The sequence below is a fragment of the Triturus cristatus genome, chromosome 9 (genome assembly GCF_964204655.1).
Source record: "Triturus cristatus chromosome 9, aTriCri1.1, whole genome shotgun sequence".
NCBI lineage: Eukaryota > Metazoa > Chordata > Amphibia > Caudata > Salamandridae > Triturus > Triturus cristatus.
The window spans coordinates 180,257,508-180,276,933 of NC_140592.1; the positions used below are offsets into that span (position 1 = coordinate 180,257,508).

The 19,426-nt window shown below is 45.2% G+C and overlaps 1 protein-coding gene across 1 annotated transcript in view; it reads left to right on the top strand.

Moving 5' to 3' along the window:
• Positions 1–19,426, top strand: part of ADAMTS9 (ADAM metallopeptidase with thrombospondin type 1 motif 9) — an 876,266-nt gene that overhangs the window by 844,740 nt on the left and 12,100 nt on the right. The window contains exons 38-39 of the mRNA XM_085624697.1: positions 4,250–4,354; positions 10,363–10,457. Of these exons, the coding sequence (XP_085480823.1) occupies positions 4,250–4,354; positions 10,363–10,452 (195 nt within the window). The 3' untranslated portion in view covers positions 10,453–10,457. The remainder of the gene's footprint in view (positions 1–4,249; positions 4,355–10,362; positions 10,458–19,426) is intronic.

Sequence of the window (19,426 nt, forward strand, 5' to 3'; positions counted from 1 at the left end):
CACCTGCCACTGAATTGTCTGTGTGTGCAGTTTTAAACTGCCATTTCGACCTGGCAAGTGAGGCCCAAGCCCTCCCTTTTAATACATGTAAGTCACACCTGCAATAGACCCAAGGCAGCCCCATGGGCATAGTGCAGTGTATTTACAAGGTAGGACATGTAGTGGTTTGTTTTACATGTCCTAATAGTGAAATACTGCCAATTTCATTTTTCACTATTGCAAGAACGATCTCTCCCATAGGGGAATGTCTTGTAATATCTTTTAAATGTAATTTCCCATTGGGAGCAGGTAGAGATTTGGAGTTTTGGGTCTCTGAACTCACAATTTAAAAATACATCTTTCGGTGAAGTTGGTTTTTAAATTGCGTGTTTGAAAACACCACTTTCAGAAACTGGTCATTTTCTTGCTTAATCATTCTGTGCCTCTGCCTTGCTGTAGAATACACATCTGAGTTGGCTGTCAGTTGGGCTCTCATGCTTTCACTCTAGACAGTCAGACAAAGGGCGCTGAGGTGTGCCTTGTATATCCTGATGGCCCATCATCAGGCTGATGGGCCTTCCTTAGCTTGAGTGGTGGAAGGAGTTGTCCCTGACACCTGAATAGGGTTGTATCTATCCTCAAACAAAGCCGTCTCCACCTCCCTATAGTGTGTCTGGAGCCAGGTGAGGGAGAGTCAGGGTCTTGTGCACTACAAATGCTTTGCTTTGAAGTTTGCCTACTTTAAAAGCAGACAGGGGTATAAGTATTGGTCCTCTGACACCCCAAAATCAGAACACTTCTGGACTATCGACATTCTGCCAGGAAGGAGAGCTAGATGCTGTAGGAGGGAATGCTACTTTGCCTGCTGCTTTGTTGTGCTGTCCTGTTGCATGCTGCTTCTATCCTGGGAGTGAAAGGACTGGACTTTGCTTTCTAAATCCTTATTCCAAGGTTATCCAAGGGCATGTGCGTACTTGCCTCCTGTTAAGAAGTCTCAGGGCCATCAAAGACTTCACCTACCAGTACTTAGGCTCTCCTGCTGAGAGTCCTGACTTTCCACATGCTGCCATAGCCAGTTCCTGGGCCCTTGGAAGTGTAACCTGGTGATGTTATGGAGAAAATCCATGCATTGACTCCCAGCATCTGTTTTCTCTATGAAGATAAACACATAGCCACTGCCTGGTTCCCACTGGAAGCATCAACCACAGCTTTCACCGCAGGCCCCAGCTCACTGTTGCAGCACGTCAGAAAAATCGCCGCAGTGTGAGTTCCCAGCACCGTGTCACCAATGTCCGTGGCACCCACTCTAACACAGCACCTGCTCACGGCTAAAGATTCGAAGCAGCACCTGCCTCATGGCTGTGAAATCTACGTGGCGCCTGCATCGCCGCTTTCACATCTAAGCAGCGTGTTTGGATTTTCGATGCATCGTCCCTCGACACTGACTCTTCATCGGCAGGTGTCACAGTAAGGAACAAAGGCCGCGTGTTCGGAAACCAACGCATCACCTTCCCTGCCAGTAAGGAACCGACACATCACCTCCCTTGCCAGCAAGGAACCGATGCATTTCCCCCCTACCCAGCAGTAAAGAACCAACGCATCACCTCCTCTGTGTAGTAAGGAACCAATGCATCGCTTTGCTTTTCCGGCGCTTCACCTCCCCTGCGCCTTGCACCATCTTTGATTTTTGATGCATCTGAAGTACCTCGTGCTTAAATAAATGCATCCATTGATTTCTATTGACTAAACTTGCTTAATCTTTTAAAAGTGATATTTTGACTTGCATATGTTGGATTTTTGTTGTTTGGCCTTGTTTTATTCAAATAAATATTGGCTACTTTTCTAAACTGGTGTGGACTACTTTTGTAGTGTTTTCACTGTTTTGCTGTGTGTATGTACTAATGCTTTACACATTGCCTCTGAGATAACCCGGACTGCTCGTGCCAAGCTACCACGGGGGTGAGCAGGGATTATTTTAGCTATGTGACTCCCTTACCCTGAATAGAGTGTAGGTCCCTACTTGGACAGGGTGCAAACCACTGTCAACTAGATACCCCATTTCTAACACACATGATGTGCTAGCGTATGGTTTACTCCTCTCTCCCCATCCAGGAATCCCACCATGCTTGTCTATTTGGATGCTACAGGGTTGCTGTCTTCTTGGCTTAGACAGTTGAAGTATAATTTCCGCTCAATCACCTATTTCCACTACAACACTCTTATCCCTCCTAATGACTGTCAAATGTATCTCCTCTTAAGAGGCCCATTCCATTAAATGTCTTTCGCCCTAATGCTTTGGAATGCAGCAAGTGGATGTCTATCCAGCACATCTATATCTCATTTTGCCCCTTTTTAGGTCTCGCCTGAGCCAGCGCATGCGCTGGTCTGGCGAGACATTTAGTGAGTGGGCTTTAGAAATCCGACCACAAGCTTTTGCTGGCCTAGAGCGTGCGGTTACGCGCACAGTAGCGTGCATTCCTCACATCGCTCGATCAGGCGCCATCTGGCTTTCCTCTCGCTTGCTCTCCCAAGCGCGCACTTCAACGCTCCTTCCCCTCCCCCACCACATTGCGCGTCCCGCTCCTCCCGCTGGTTGCTGCTGCTCCCGGCACCATCTGGTGTGATCGCGATCACTTTCATGGCCGCGCGGCCAAGGCTTGTGATATATTTCATGCGCTGCAGCTTACCATCACCGTCTGCCATATAGCGTTCTGCATAGACTTTTATCTATGTATGGAACGTCTCGTTTATACAGCAACCCATTCCTTCTATGCTTGTGATATATTTCATGCGCTGCAGCGTACCATCACCGTCTGCCATATTGCCTGCTGCATAGACTTTTATCTATGTATGGAATGTCTAGTTTATACGGCAGCCCATTCCTCCTTATCAGGTTTCATCCAAACGTGGCAAACTAATTTTGCGTTTTATAATGACGCGACATGAGGGTTGTAGCGCGCCTTCATTGTTTGCCATAAACGCGTGCTGCATATATTACTTTCTATGGACAGAATGTTCAGAATTCACGGCTGCCCATTTCTCCTTATTAGTCTTTCACTTAAACATGGATAACTACTTATGGACTTAATAATGATGTGACATGTGCGCCAAGATAATTATTTGGCTTCTTCTTCTGCCGGGGCAATGGATTTCTATGCCCCTCCCCTACGGGCAGTATAACAAGGGGGAACTGGTAGCGGTTAGTTTCCATCCCATTAGGAGTGTCTTGAGAAAGCGAGTTGAAATGCCTTGGTGACTTCTGGGGACTGACATAATGTCTGGTATGCGCCTTATCCATAGCGGCTATAGTGAGACTACATGCTCACAATGTATTATCAAAACCAATTTTTTCTTACTTTCAGAACACAATTTCGGGACCTACCTCTCTACCTCTCTCTCTCTCTACCTCTCTCTCTCTACCTCCCTCTCTCTACCTCCCTCTCTACTTCTCTCTCTACCTCTCTATCTCTCTACACCCCTCTCTCTACACCCCTCTCTCTACACCCCTCTCTCTACACCCCTCTCTCTACACCCCTCTCTCTACACCCCTCTCTCTACACCCCTCTCTCTACACCCCTCTCTCTCTCTCCCCCTCTCTCTCTCTCCCCCTCTCTCTCTCCCCCTCTCTCAAACCCCTCTCTCTCTCCCCCTCTCTCAAACCCCTCTCTCAAACCCCTCTCTCTACCCACCTCTCTCTACCCACCTCTCTCTACCTGCCTCTCTCTACACACCTCTCTCTCTCTCTCTCTCTCTCTCTCTCTCTCTCTCTCTCTCTCTCTACACACCTCTCTCTCTCTCCACACCTCTCTCTCTCTCTCTCTCTCTCTACACAGCTCTCTATATCTACCTCTAAGTGGCAGCCGGAGCCTGATAGCACTGCTTGTCCTTTAAAAAAAAAAAAAAAAAGCATTGGCATAGCCAATAGATCTCGCCTTTGGGGCCTTATAAGTGTTTAACCATGCAACAGTTAATGTTGTTGCACCAAGGATATTGTGCTGCATAACTAAATACTTATAAGGTCCCAAAAGCAAGACTTATTGGCTATGCCAATGATTGTTGGTTTTGGGATGATTTCGAGCAGGCAGGGCTTAATCAACACATCTGAAAGGTTACAGTGATTTAATAGGCTTGCTCCTTGCCATCTAAGCTATCTACCAAATGTTATTTCTTAAAATATTCGTTCTATTTTTTATAATTTCTTTCAACTGGAGAATTTTAACCACATAATTTGTCCAAAGCAGGTATTAAAACCCTATTTATTTTCTTCTAGGGGCGTTTTCGCATCAACCTCCAAGGAACTGGTCTTGCTCTAACAGACGCAACCAAATGGATATCTCAAGGGAATTATGCTGTGGCTGAAATAAAAAAATCACCAGTAAGATAATGTTTTATGAATAAGCTATCACTTGCGACATTGCAAGCCCCACAACACGAGAAAATGTAGGGCAGTATAGAATCATTTTGGAATTTATGGGACAGCTTTTTCAGTGGGAGCGGTACTTGTGGAGAGCTTTACCAGCTCTTGACTTTGCTTAGAAAAGTTTACAATCAATTTGATTACCATTTGGATGCTTAGGGTACCAGTAACCGAACAATTTGAAGTTATCTGAGTAACACTGTACATGGTAAGGGTTACTCTATCTCTCACTATACTTTAGGGATCCCTGTAAAATGCTAAAACGGCCATGGAGTTCATCTGGCAATGTAAGGCAGCAGTTTTAGGGTACAACCAGCTGGTAGCCGAAAATGGCACTTTGTTACAGTTTAGAAGCTGCAAATACACCCCTTCACGGAGGGGCGCCTCACATAAAATATTTTTGTAATGCTCTATTCTTATTGAAATCTATGACATTTTGTATTCATACTGGCTGTATTGTTCCCCTTCAAATCTGGTGTAGGTATGTGTGGCCGCAGTGAAAATGAGCACAAAGATTTGTAATTCCATCTCATTTAACGCAGTTGAGCACTGTCCCTGAAAGCATGCATTCCTGAGCCTCTCAATGGCTTCATTTAAAACTGCCTAAGGGCCTGTGCAGAGGTGGTCCATTAATATATGTGAGCCTGTATGTAACCCTCTGCAATACACTGTGTGACCACAGAGAGCGTACTTGCCCAGAAGAATTTTCCTTTTCTTTCTATGCCCAAAGAGCCACACTTAATACGGGTTCTTAATTTCTGGTAACCTCTTTACCCTTCCTGCTTTATCCATGGTATCTTGTAACACAACGCCTAAAAATAAGTATTTGTATACTTGAGTTGGTTTTCATTAACGAATTCATGTTAAAGTACAGCCAAATCTCATCGGAAGCATTAATGGGTCAGCACAAGTGTCTCCAAAAACACTCCGACTCAAGTGTTTATTGCCGTTCTGGGGGAAAAGGTATTTTGCCATCCCATTGCCCAGTTCCCCACATGCCCTTTCATTAGTGTTATAATGAGTTTATGAGACACGGTATAAGTAGCCACATTTGACCCTATTTTCATGAATGTGGAAACGATTCAGGGCAACAACTGTGCAGTCTCTCTTTATCACGCCACAATACCTCTCACACAATCACACACAATCTCTCTTTCACTTACACCCCTCTCGAGCCATACAGTCTCACATAATCTCTCTCAACGCACATACAAAATCCCCAAAATAATGCACCCCTCACTGTTCCACGATTTCTCTCACATACACCTACACACATATTTCTACTCTCTTACACAACCTGTTTTTTACACACACAGAAACAACTGTTCTTTGTTGTAGAACATATTTTTACAGTGTCCCATGTTTACCCAGTATATCTTTTTCAACTGCTTTAAATGGGCGGGTACTCACAGTTACTGAGTCCCTGCTCTTTCTGATTTGAAAAGGAGAGTACCTGCACTTCTCAGTGTGTATGTAATACACATAATGGGAGCGTACCAGCGTTTTTCCGTATCAACCAAGTACACTTTGATAGTAAGTGCCTGCACGTTAATTTTTCCATTTCCAAAACCATTTAAAAATACGTAGAAACTCCAAGGCACGTTTTATCACACACAAAATTACAATCTCTTCCACAGATAGGTACTCACAGCATTTTCCCCACTCGTAATCTCTTTCACACTCGATCTCTTCGCTATATCGCCTCTCAAATGTACACAGGCCCAGATGTATTAAGGTTGTGCGTCACCCTTGCCCCATGCGTGGTGGAGGCGTTTCATTGGTGGACACAGAAACAATTCTGCCTGTAACGCAGGTATCCTTGCTCCAAGGGTGCGTGCGAGGGCACTATGCTGCAGATGGTGTCCTCTACCTTTCACGCAGCCCCGTGCAGCAAGTTGTCTGGTGTGAAAAAAAAGCTTAAATCTGGTCCACATTCTCACGACCATGTTTTGTTTCCCTCACAGAACCTTACACGCAATTGTCAGGGGCGCATGATCTTTCACACACCATTTTTTGCACAATCTCAGACATTTGTGTGCTTAGCTACAGTGTTTTGCTTTATAAAGTAATTGAATTAAGTGTAGCCTTGTTGCGCTGTTTGCTGAGCGACTTGGTTTGTAGTCGGATTGCCACAGCATTAGCTAGAGAGACGAATTCGCTGCCACGAGACGCGTCTTAATGTATATCCGCTTTATTGTCGCTCGTATGTTAAGCGTAGCACTTGCAGAATTAGCAGAGGCCACACTTGCTCTGCCTGCTGTGTTTCTTTGCTGTGATCACGTGTCCTGGCACAGACTTTTCAAATGATACTTTGTAGTTGTCTCATTGGCAAGACTTTTCAAATGAAATATTTTATCAGTCAGCCTGGCTTTAAAAACGATCTAATCTCAAGCAGGACATATTGTAGAGATAATGCCTTTACAGCGCCGGAGTTTGGCAGACAGTATGTTATATCAGGAGGATAGTCTGTGGGATCCAAGTGAAAATAGATTTCATCTGGAGTGAGGCTTGCCCAGAATAATGTTTTTGTAAGAGTACAGCTGGCAAAAAATGCTCAGTTATAAAGCCAGCTTATGCCACTGGAAAAACATTAATATCAGCAACCCCATAGTGAGAGTCAGAAAAGTAACCCACACCATATTATCACTTTCAGCAAGTTTGTCTTCAGCTAAAACTTAACTATAATTTTTGTATACCCCCTCCATAGTCTTAGAGAATTAAGTGAGGGCATTTCCTTCCCTGTTGAACTTTGGCTATGTAAGGGGGAAGAATCAGTGCTTAATTTGTAAAAAATTAAATGCCACGGCCCGTCTCAGAAGGCCATTGCAGCCTGCAATACGCGTTGCCCCTGCCAGTGCTGCCAATGACAGTACCAACATAACATAATCATCGCACTCCTACAAGTGAGACAATAGGCCATAATGTTCCTCCAGGCAATCAGATGTTTGAGAAATCCTGGAGCCTGATCATTGAGAACTTTGAATCCAATACATAGTCTTTTAAAGATCATACATTTATCTACTGAGAGCCAATGCAATGCCGAGAGATGACCAGAAAGGTAAGCCCGATGTGGAAGGCCCTTCAGAAGCTGAGCAACACAATTTTGCACAATCTTGTGTAGCTACAATGCACATGATGGTAAGCATATGAATGCCTTTTGCCCTGTCCATATCCTTGGATTTGGTGCTTCTGTAAAGCAAGAATCATTTTGCCTTAGTCTTGAGTAGCCCCACTATGTGTCAGTGAACAGTCACAGCTTATTTGTATTAGAAACTGAACATAGCTTCACATGGACAAAACATTTATTTCTGCTGTTTTCTGCTTTTTAGACCTTCATTATGAGTGCCCTCTTAATTCTGATGTGCCTGAAAATGGTAGTAACTAGCATCATCATAATCGTGAGATCCACAAAAACACCGTGGATCTGCGTAGTTTTACCAAATGGTTTGGATTGCAGAAAGTAGCTTAAATCTATGAGTGAAACTCTGTGAAGAAATCAGAGAAATTACTTGGGGAATGAACTCTGGAATTACCAAGTTCCCTGATAATGTCTAGATTTTAAGGGTCCCTCAAGATCCAACTTTTACTCCCGTAATAACTCCAACTGCAGAGTTAGTGGTACCCTGACCATAAGTAACTTGAGTGGCATAATTAGTGGTATTATTACTGTGGAACTCAAAGGCCAGCCTGTGGGTAATGTTGTCACTGAGCGTCTCTGAGTAATTTGGTGCTTCACTTTGCATTTCTCTGCATCTCTCACCATCTTGCAATCATCCTTGTCAGCCAGTCATATTTCAATTTGCTTATTTGTGTATCATGCTCTCATAATACCTGTCTCTTCGAGTGAGTGTATTTTGTCATTCAGTCCCCCCCCCCCCCCCCCCGCCCCCCTCCAGTTCGTTGTGCTATCCCTGGAATGTGCTTTGAACATATCTTTTATTCAGTTGATGGTTTGCAGACTGTCAGTCAAAGCAGAAAATATATACAAATATATCATATAACCATGATTCTGTTGTTATAGTTCATTCCACTTGTCCATCAGCAATAGAAATTGTGGATTGCTTATAACTTTATGAACCTTTGCAAAAGATAACATTTAGTCACCCAGATTTGACTTTACCAATATTAAGGCTGGTTCATGGGACCAGGTGAATACATCAAAGATTAACTAATGAATACAACATTTGTAGAAAAGATTTACAAAGCAGCAGAACAGAAACTCCTTTACAGATTGGAACCAACATTAACAGGAAGGTAGAGAATATTCTGAGATTCTGAGTGAGCATCCTCTTTAGAATGATAGAACCAATAGAGAGAAGTGCTCCTTTTGAAATGTAAATTAAATTAAATTCCAGCAGTCTGTGAAGTTTATAGAAACATATAAATTCTTCTTCAATCCATCCAACAAAGTCCAATCACAGTTCTTGTAAAAATTATCAAATTTTATTCTTCAATTTTCTTTTTTTTTAATTAAAACTTTTCACAGTGATTGGGTCAGCCCTGCCAGTGCATTTGACCATTACTAGGACTTCACCACGGCTGTAAAAAAATACAAACAAAAACAATATTTACAATTAAAAATATTAATATACAAAATACTTACAATTATTGAAATAGCAGGTGAAACATAAACCTAAAGCAACCATAACAATTCATGTATAGAATATCATGAAAAGAATTACTGTATAGTTTAAGTATACAGTCCCCACTGAATCACGAATATTTTTTCTAAATAATACATAATATGTTGGCGTACGAAATAAATACCATCCATATACATCAGCGATTCTTACATTTCATAGAGACCCAGATAAACATGATCAGTAGTTTTAACATCCCTAATAACCATCATATACCTCATCAAATATTCACATTTCCACTTTCATAAACATCAGAAGAGTACCACTAGAAACTCCTAACCATACAAATCTTCTTAATGTCTAATATCCAGTATCCTATTTTATCTAAAAATCTAAATTTCAACCAGTGTTCAATCATCCATATATGTTCCATTTCATTTTGTTTTGTACATCACTCTCATGCATTAGAAATTCATTGTAAATTGAGTGTCTGGAACAAAAAAGTCCCCAGTATCTATTAACAGAGAGCGCCCACATCAATATCCAGGATGTTACCAGGTTGCAAAATTGTATGTGTGTGCCAGGTTTTGTTCCTACATAAAAGATCCTAAATGTGACTTACACATGCTTGTTCAAGCCTAATTATGGTAAATGTAATTTTATTTCAGGCTACCCTTTAGGTAGTCTGTATGCTATTTATTGCCCGAATGATGTGAACCACAATAATCTCAAAACCTGTATTTTGGAATGGAAAGTCTGAAAACAATGGTGTGTGGTCCATGTCTCCTTCATTTTAGAATGCAAGTAGAGTACTATAATTATGATGCAGGTTCAAACTACAGATACCAGATTCGCCAAGTCTCCGATATCCTGTTTGCATATACGACTCAACTAAAATAGCTTAATTTGAATGTTGGAGAGGATACATAAATGATATCTATAATGTTATACACAGTTATGATTCCACTATTATCCATACTTTATTGTTATACCTGCAGACCATTTTGAATTCCCGTAATTCTCAGGTAGCACAAGGCCATGATCACTGGTTATATTTGTTTTAAATTAAGTATTATAGTGATTTTCATTTTGGTAAGTGAAGGAAGATTGTGGAACAATCCAGAAGACAAAAAGAGCTTTGTGTCTGAACAAACGCAAATTGGTTGTAATCGCCTTTATTAACTAAGCAGATAAGAACATGTTCATCAATTGCAATGGAAGGAAATCTGTTTTTACTTGTCAGGCTGCTCTAAGCAAACATATCATTAAATGGGAGAGCACTACGGCCTTTACTGCATCACACTCATATGAATTAAGCACGGAAGAAGGGCATTGACAGTAGGGATGTTAAAAGAAAATTAAAGAATTATTTCATTTGTTCTACAGGATGGAACAAAAGTCATAGGGAAATGTGGCGGTTACTGTGGAAAGTGTACTCCATCGACAGGAACTGGCCTTAGTGTACTAGTGTTGTAGAATTGGTAAGTAAATGCATTCCCTTATACATTCTTGGGCTCAGAACATTTGCAGAAGAAAGACATACTGTCAACATGAATGATCATTCTGTATATGTGTAAAGAAATGGAACAAGTTATACCTTCTTTAATGTGGTTGAGCACACTTTCTGTAATATGTATTCTTATCAGCTGGAAAAACCTAAATGCGGAAATGTTTTAATGTGGGTAACCCTTTCACCTATATCTAGAGGTATGTATGCCTTCTTGTTGACTTGCTAAACTGGATAGCAAAATGTGTAAACTTCAATCTCCACACTCCTTTAGTATTTATAAATTGGTAATGTTACCAGGTGGAAATGGTAGATGTGTTACATTCCTTCAGTACCTCTCTCTTCTAGGTGCTGCTTAGGGATTAATAAACATGACATCCTTGGCATGGTATTACCCCAAACCATTTGCCTTCACTCCTCATGTTTTGCTTAGATTTTTTTTGTTGGCCTTAGGTCTCTGTGAACTTTACCACTGCTAAGCAGTGCTAAAGTGCTTGTGCTCTCTCCTTCAGACATGGTGAAATTAAACTTCATCAATTAATGAATTTGTAAGTCCCTAGTAAATGGTACTACATGTACACAGCGCCTGTAAATTAAATGCTACTAGAATCCTTGCAGCACTCATTATGCCACCGACATCCCGCCTTTTAAAACATGTCTCAGACCTGCCACTGCAGCCTGTAGTGCAGTTTTAAACTGATATTTCAAACTGGCAAAATAAACCTATTGCAAGGACCAAACCTTCTTTTTTAATACTTATAAGTTTCCCCTAGGGCAGGCCCTAAAGTCTCATAGAAAATGATTTATTGTATTTAAAAAGTAAGACATGTGTACTGATGTTTTACATGTCCAGTTAGTGAAAAACATCTAAAGTCATTTTGCACTGCTGTAAGGCCTATCTCTCCATTGACTAACACTGGGTCACCTTATTACGTTTAATGAGTGATAACTTTGGATTGGAGATAGGCTGTCTACACTCTAATGAACTGTAATAGAAGAACCCTCTTTAATAATAAAGCCGGATTTTGAGTCACAATTCTAAAAATGCCTCTGTTAAAAAGTTGGCTTTTTCAAGTTCGAACCATTTATGCCTTCAGCCAGTGTCCTGGTTCACATGACTGTGGATAGCTCCGCTGTTGAGTTTCTGTATTCCTTCCAGACAGTAACACAAATGGATATTATGTGTGGACAGGATGCACCATCGTGGCAGGATGACTGGGAGGGGCTGTACCCAGCCCAACTTACATTTCAAAGGATTTGCCTCCTTCACACAAAAAGGACATGACACGAGCCTACCCCAGTCTTTTGTGACCCCAGACTTCTTGGAGCCTTGACAGGGGAAGGGAAGAACTTTGAGAACCAGATGTTGGGGTAGGGCAGGGTGTTCTCTGATACATAAAGCTTGGAACCAGGTATTAATATTGGATCATCAACACACAAAAAGGGGCCACTCATCAGAAAAATCCTGGACCTATGCACAATACAGAAGAACTAAACTGCCTTGCTGTCTGAGAAAGAAGACTGGACCTGCACCCCTTAATCTCAGGCTAGGCAGAGGGTCTCCAAGGGTCAGTTGGCAGACCTCCTGTTTGAGCTTTTGGGACATTACAAGGTCCAGAGGCCTCCCTGCAACTGCCAGCTGACCTGCAGCAACTGGTCCTGCCTGGACCTGTAACTGGACCTGCCTGAGCCATGTTGGCCTCTGCTGGACTAAGTTCCTGATAACCAAGTGGTACCTCCCAGATCTTGGCCCTTTGGCTGGCATCAGTCTGAGCTCCTCCCAAGAGGAAAAGGTGAAATCTTAACGTTTGGGCTCTTCACAACCTTGAACGTGCCCCTCCTCACACATAGTCTGCCACCCATGATGACCGCCAACAAAAAGCTCCAGTGAAGAACTGCTGTTCCAGCTACAGCGACAACAGCAACAAGAGATCTGATCTTCGCACTACAGCAATGACAGCCCACGGTGACCGCCAATGCGAAACTCCAACAACTACCTTCCGGTACTCATGACTTGCTCTTCCTGGTACAGCGATGACCATCTGCAACGCTCACCCTGCTTCTTGCGTCCTCCTCCACCGCGGAGCTCTTTACACCAGTCCATGAGATGATAACTCTTTCAGCGGGACTAATCTGTTCCCTGTATCTGGCACGCACTTCATCTCGGTCTGCCTGACTTTCCCTCGGTCTTGCACGACCAGATGACTGCGAGTGACACTTTGTGGTTTTAGGTGCTATTTTCACGAAGAACTTTGAAATTCCATATCTGCGGTTCTACTGATTGGATGTTTGTCGTCCTGGTAGCATTTTATTTATTTATTGTAGTCCTCATTACACAATAACTGGATGGAGTATATTCAGTAGCAAGGTTACCACGTTAGGGGAGCCTTTGTACCATACTGTTCCGACTTCGGAACTTTCCCATCACACCCGGCTTAATTTAGCTTCACGTATGAGAGTGTTCTATTGGTCACCAGGCATCCCCTATGCACCTTGCCTACTCCTTTCTTACAGGGAGTCTTGAACTGTACCGCCCTCTCCCATCTCTTTATTGCATCAGCGCTTAATCATTGGACTTCCATCGATCTTAAATTATCGCCCAGTATCTGTTCAATACTGTTCCCACATATCCCAAAAATGTAATCTCTTGTTATGTGTACCAGCCCTATCTGAAGTATTTATCCCAGGCACTGAATTCAACCATTCTTACTTGGTAGGCACTACTAGACTGACCCATTTAATACAAATCTCCCGTCTGGCCAATAATACTAATAAAAAAAGCAAATTTCTTTGTTTTTCAATTAAATTAAATCCTACCCTGTCTTCCGTAGCTACATCCACTCCAAACCTAACTAATTGGACGCTTACCTGTATTTCTTAGTGTAGTGCTTCTGAAAGAATCTTACCCACCGCTTCCCAGAAGCTCTGTAATCAGGGGCACTGCCAAAACATATGAATATCATCCGCTCGTTCCTCGTCACATGTCGGACACCGTCTCACACCTCCGCTTCTCAATTTAGACATCTTCTTTGGCGTCCAATATGCTCTATGCAGTGTGAATAGATAGTTTTTTCTGAGTGGTGCAGATTTAATGACATGACCGCAAGTAGCCGCAGATACTTGCCATAATAATGATACATCCAGCGATGCCAGCGCCTTCCTCCAGATCTCGATGGGTAGGGTGAAATACTCCCATCCTTCAGAATTAAGCGTCCAATACCAATGTGCTACCTCTTTCTTAAAAGATTCCCCCTGGATCTTAAACTCCAACTCTGGGATTCCTCGCTCAAAGATTTTGCCCAGGTAGTCAATTAATCAAATTTAAACTTGGACAAAGCACCTTTGGTCAATACAGATAAAAGGCCCCAGTCGACAATTGCGGACCCTGTTACGATCTGTCCCCATTCCGCTATTCCTTCGTCTCTTAAAGGAACAGATAGTACATCCTTTAAACATTCCAGCGTTCCTGGCGAGTCCCAGATTGGAGCATGTTGACTATAATTGGGAATCTTCCACAGACGCCTTAACTGGACCCACAGTCTAGCTGCCGAGTTCAAAATCTTTAATTTGACTTTCTTAAAGAATTTTGTATGGCCAAATTTGTACAGAAAATGACATCCTTCTGGGCCTGACATAGCTTGCATATATTGTGGAAAGAAATGATAGTCCTTAAATAACACTCTGAAGTTTTTGAAGTAAAAAGCCCTATAGTATTGGAGCAGGTCTGGGCTGGTTATACCACCCTGTTCTTTCTTCATGCTTAGCTTCCTCCAGGAAATTCTAACCTCTCTCGAAGCCCAGATGAAACAACTAATATCTCCCTGCATCCTATTAATCCATTCTTTTTTAAATTCTGAGGGTATCGTGTTAAAAATGTATGTGAATTTAGGTAGTATCGTCATCTTGACTAAGTTAGAGCGACCCAAAAAGGAGAGAGGGAGGCTCCACCATGCACTAATGAGTTTTTTGACTCTGTTTGAACTTTATTAAAATTTACTTGTGCGATCTTCTTCACCTCTCCCACTATCTGAATGCCCAGATATCTGATTTGTTATTTTACCAAAGGATCATTATATTGAGTATTCCAGCCCATAACCTCGGTCTTCTGCTGGTTTATTTGATAGCCGGAAACTTTGCCAAAATGTTCCATTATCTCTATTATTCTTGGGAGTGAAATGGTCAGGTCTTTTGTAAATACCATTAGATCATCCGCATAAAGTGCGATCTTCTTCACCCAATTCCCGAAGCTAAAAGGGGATATATGGGGGTTTGCCCTTAAGGCATTGGCTAAGGGCTCTATATATAAATTGAATAGCAGACAACCACTGTGATAAGTTGGCCACGTACTTTGACCAAAAAATTCAAAACATCCTGCAGCAACTTCCACCCATCCCCCTGGATTTACCTCCTATCTCCCTTATACAAGCCCAGAACCTCAACTCTAGACTTGAGACGCTCACTCCCATAAGTAAGGAAACCTTGGTCCCCATTCTCCAACTTCTTAAAAGTGGCTCACCTTCTGACCCTGCACCAGTCAAAATCCTAAAGCAAGTAACATCTACCATCCTCGGACCTATAGTACACCTGATTAATGCCTCATTGGCATTCGGTGTGGTTCCTCCCAGCTGGAAAAAGGCGAAGGTTAGAGCACTACTAAAAAAACCTAATCTAGACCCCCTCAATCTAGGCAACTTCAGGCCCATTTCGCTTCTCCCCTGCATCAGTAAAATGACAGAAAAATTTATAAATGTCCAGCTTTCCCACTACCTGGAATCGAATGAATTACTTGAACCATCTCAGACGGGTTTTCGCACCGGCCAGTGCACGGAAACAGCAATGGTGACGGTTGTCGAGGAGGCCAGGAAGATCATGGATTCAGGAGGCTCAGTGGCAGTGATCCTCCTGGATCTGAGCGCGGCCTTCGACACTGTCAACCACCAAATCCTGGTCCGGCGACTCAGTGATCTCGGGATCACAGGTGTCGCCCTGACCTGGATAAAATCCTTTCTTCACGACCATTCATTCCAGGTGATCGAGGGTGGCTGTACTTCCAGGGAGACCCCTGTACGATGCGGAGTACCACAGGGCTCCTCGTTGAGCCCCACGCTCTTTAACGTATATATGTCCCCTTTGTAAAAAATAGTCACCCCCCACGGGATTAAACTCCTTACTTACGCTGATGACACCCAGCTGGTGGTCTCCCTTTCCCAGCAGAAAAACCCCACCCCCAATCTCTATTCCTGTCTGATTGACATAGTCAGCTGGATGGATAGCTCGCACTTGAAGCTCAACAGCGACAAGACGGAGATACCGGTAATGGGGAATCAGGCTCACTTCCGGCCAGAATCTCTATGGCCCCCATGCATGGGCAAGCCTCCTACCCCTAAAACTGAGATCAAAAGCCTCGGACTATGGCTCGACCAAAATCTCACCATGCACACCCAAGCCAGGAAAACTGCTGGGGTTTGTTATGGGCTTTTGCGATCCGCCCGAAAAATTCTGCCATTACTCCCTTTCCCATCAAGGAAACTCCTTATCCAAGGCCTCATTCTGTCACGCCTAGATTATGGCAATGCACTGTTTCTGGGTGTTCCGCGGAAAGTCACTGCCAGATTGCAGGTGGTGCAGAACGCGGCCGCACGGATCCTCACCAACACCAAGAGTCGGTGCTCGCCCAAGCCAGCTATCAAAGCACTCCACTGGCTACCCGTGGTAGAAAGAGTGCAATTTAAGGCGCTCTGTCTTACGCATAAAATCCTCAATGGCAAGGCCCCTCCCATTCTTAAAGACCTGATGACTCCTTATACCACTTCTAGACCTCTCCGATCCTCTAATGCTCATTTAACTCTGCCACCCAAGATCAAGAGAGCACGGTCAGGAGGTCGGCGCTTCTCTTATAATGCTTCCAAATTATGGAACTCCCTCCCTTCTGACATTCGTGCACAGCCTAACCTGTTGGCCTTTCGAAAATCTCTGAAAACCTGGCTGTTCCCGTGAAATCCCCTCATGACTCCACCTGTACTCTTTCAGCGCTGGGACGCTCACGGGCAGACATGCGCTTTAGAAATCCAGTAACATTAACATTAACATTAACATAGCACAGGTGAGAGAGGATACCCCTGCCTGGTGCCCCTGCCGATGCTTATCTTATCTGTAAGAGATCCATTGACTAACACACGAGACGATGGGGATTTGTATTGTGATCTTACTGCTCTTACAAAATTACTCCCCAAATTAAAAGCATCTAGTGTTTAAGTAGAAAGCCCCAGCTGACCTTGTCGAAGGCCTTGGCGGCATCAAAGGTAATTATCGACAAAGGAAGCTTTTTTTCCACTGCCTGGTCTATTGCCCCTATTAACTCGTGAGTGGGCTCATGAATCTGCCTACCTCTTATGAAGCCTTTTTGATCCTCCCTGCCCTCTTTCCGAGTCTTGTTGCCAACAGTTGAGTGAAGATCTTATAGTCACTGTTCAGCATTGAAATAGGTCTATATGACTCACATTGCTTGTGATTCTTCCCATGCTTTAGTATAATACATATAGTTCCCTCATCCCAAGATTTTGGAGGTTCCTGGCCCCTTAGAAATATATTGTCAAATAAAATAGTAAGCTCAGGCACCAGTTCCTCCTTCAATACTTTGTATATTTCATTTGGCAAGGCGTCAGGACCTGCCACCTTTGCTTTTTTTAGACCTTTTATCGCCTCGGTGACTTCTACTATCTTGGCATTTAGCTATTTTCTATACTCTTCTGACAGGCTCTGTTTAGTCCATAATTTAAGGTAGCCCTCTATAAGATCTTCACTAGCTTGAAGGGCGTGGCCTGAGGCCTCAAGATGGCGGTCACACTCTAAGAGTGCTCCGGACCCCTCCGTCATCCGCCTTGAATCCGGCCCATATCGGCAACCATCCACGATTCTTACCTGCATGTGGGGAGCCCCTGACATGGTGGCGTCGTCCTACTGGGTCCGGCATTCTGGTGCGCAGCCTGTAGAGGCGGCGGGGATCTAAGACCTGCGGCGGCCTGCTCATCCTGCAGCGGCACCCGTTGTGTTCTGGAGCGGGTAGAAACCCTGTAGGCGGTGGCGGTTGGGTTGCCGCTGGAGCCCCGACCTTGGCGAGCGGAGTCAACCCTGCGGAGCTCTGGGCGTCCGGCTGCCTACGGAGATGGTGGTGGCATCAGCGTATCCTGTATCCCTGGGTGACCGGCCAGCGTCTCGGCTGGCGTGAGGTGCGGGGCGCTACGAGACCCGACTTCGGGTGGGCTCCGGACTGCAGGCCGTAGTTCCGAACTCCTGCGGTGAGTGGGGCCGGGACTGGCTGTCGGCTTGGGCAGCAGGGCGGGTGAATGCGCTTTCTTTCCCCCCCTTCCTGGTCCGACGAGGTGCTCCCTTTGCCCTCCCCGCTACCAGCTCTGCACCGCATATGAGGGCACTATCAGCACTCGGGGTGCGGCGGGAGCCGGCTGTCAGCCCAGGCAGCAGCGCGCGCGTGGGATGCGCACCCCCCTCCCCTTCTGGGCCTGATGCTGCAGGCCCAGCAACAACTCATTGTGAGGTGCCTGCTTCTGGACTTGGTGGGTCCTGCCGATTCCCGCCGCTCCTGCTGTGTGAAGAGCAAGGGAGCATACGACGCGGCTCGCTGTGGGGAGAGGCTGGGCCTGAATGCACGCTGCGCCTGTGATCATCCTGCTGGGACTACAAGCGTCCCTATCCCCCTGTAGGTGGGGGCGGAGACCGGCTGTCTAGCCGGGCAGCGACGCGTCCGACTTCGCGTCCCCCCCCGGCCCTGGCACGGTGCGGCGTTTTACATCCCACCCACCGCTGTGGGTTGATTGGGGCTCTGAGGACTGGAAGGAGGCCTGTTGCATAGGAGGAGCGGGGCCTCTCACTTTTCTGCGGCCTGCCTCTACAGGCTGGCCTCCTGGCTGGCCTGTGGGTGTCTCCATCCTCCTACAGGTGGGGTAGGTAATCGCTGCAGTGTCGGGCAGTAGTACGAGCAGGAGTGGGGCGAGGTGCTTGGACCCCCCCCTGAGTCTGAGACTGCCCCAGGGCTGAGGCGGCCCGATACGTTGCAGTGGCCCTCCTCTCACCTGATCCGTGAGGTCTGAAAGCAGTCTGCTGTCCCAGCGAATTTTCATTCCCCCCCGGTCTCTTGCAGCCACAGTGACATTGGGACCAGCCCCCGGCCATAGGGAGGGATAGGGACCCCAAACCTACACCGACCTCCACACAGACTAAAATGGATTGGTTTACTACTTCCGATTGGTAGTATCCAGGGGGGGCGGCGGGGTGCCCTCCCCCCCACAAGACAAGGATCTGGCCACCATCCTCCAGGTTATCAGTGCCTCTCAGGCGTCCGTAGAGGGCAAGATTGGGGGAAATCAAGATAGACGTGTCCCTCCTCAGACAGGACCTTCGCAACACCACCGCGCGATTGACAGAAGCCGATTCCCGCATATCCACGGCCGAGGATGACATCTCCCAACTTGAAGATCTGGTGGCCCACCTTCGTGCTCGTACCGGGGAGCTCCACAGGCGTGCCGAAGATGCTGAAAACCACGCACGTCGCAACAACCTCCGCCTGGTTGCGTTTCCCAAAGTAGCGGAAGCGGGACAAGCGGCCACTTTTGTTGAAGAATGGTTTAAGTCCTGGATGCCGGAAGATACTCTGTCGACATGGCTTGTTGTTGAAAGAGCCCATAGGTCCTTGGCGCCCAAGCCTCCTTCTGGCGCCCCACCCCGCCCCATCATCCTAAAAGTCCTCAACTTCAAAGACCGTAATGCCATCTTACGGGCGGCCAGGGCGAGGGACCCCCTCAGGTTCCAAAATCATGTCATCATGGTATTCCCAGACTACACCAGGGAAGTCCAAGACCTCCGGCGCTCCTACGCAGAGGTCAAGAAGAAGCTGCGCAACCTGGGCCTGCAATATCAGCTCCAATT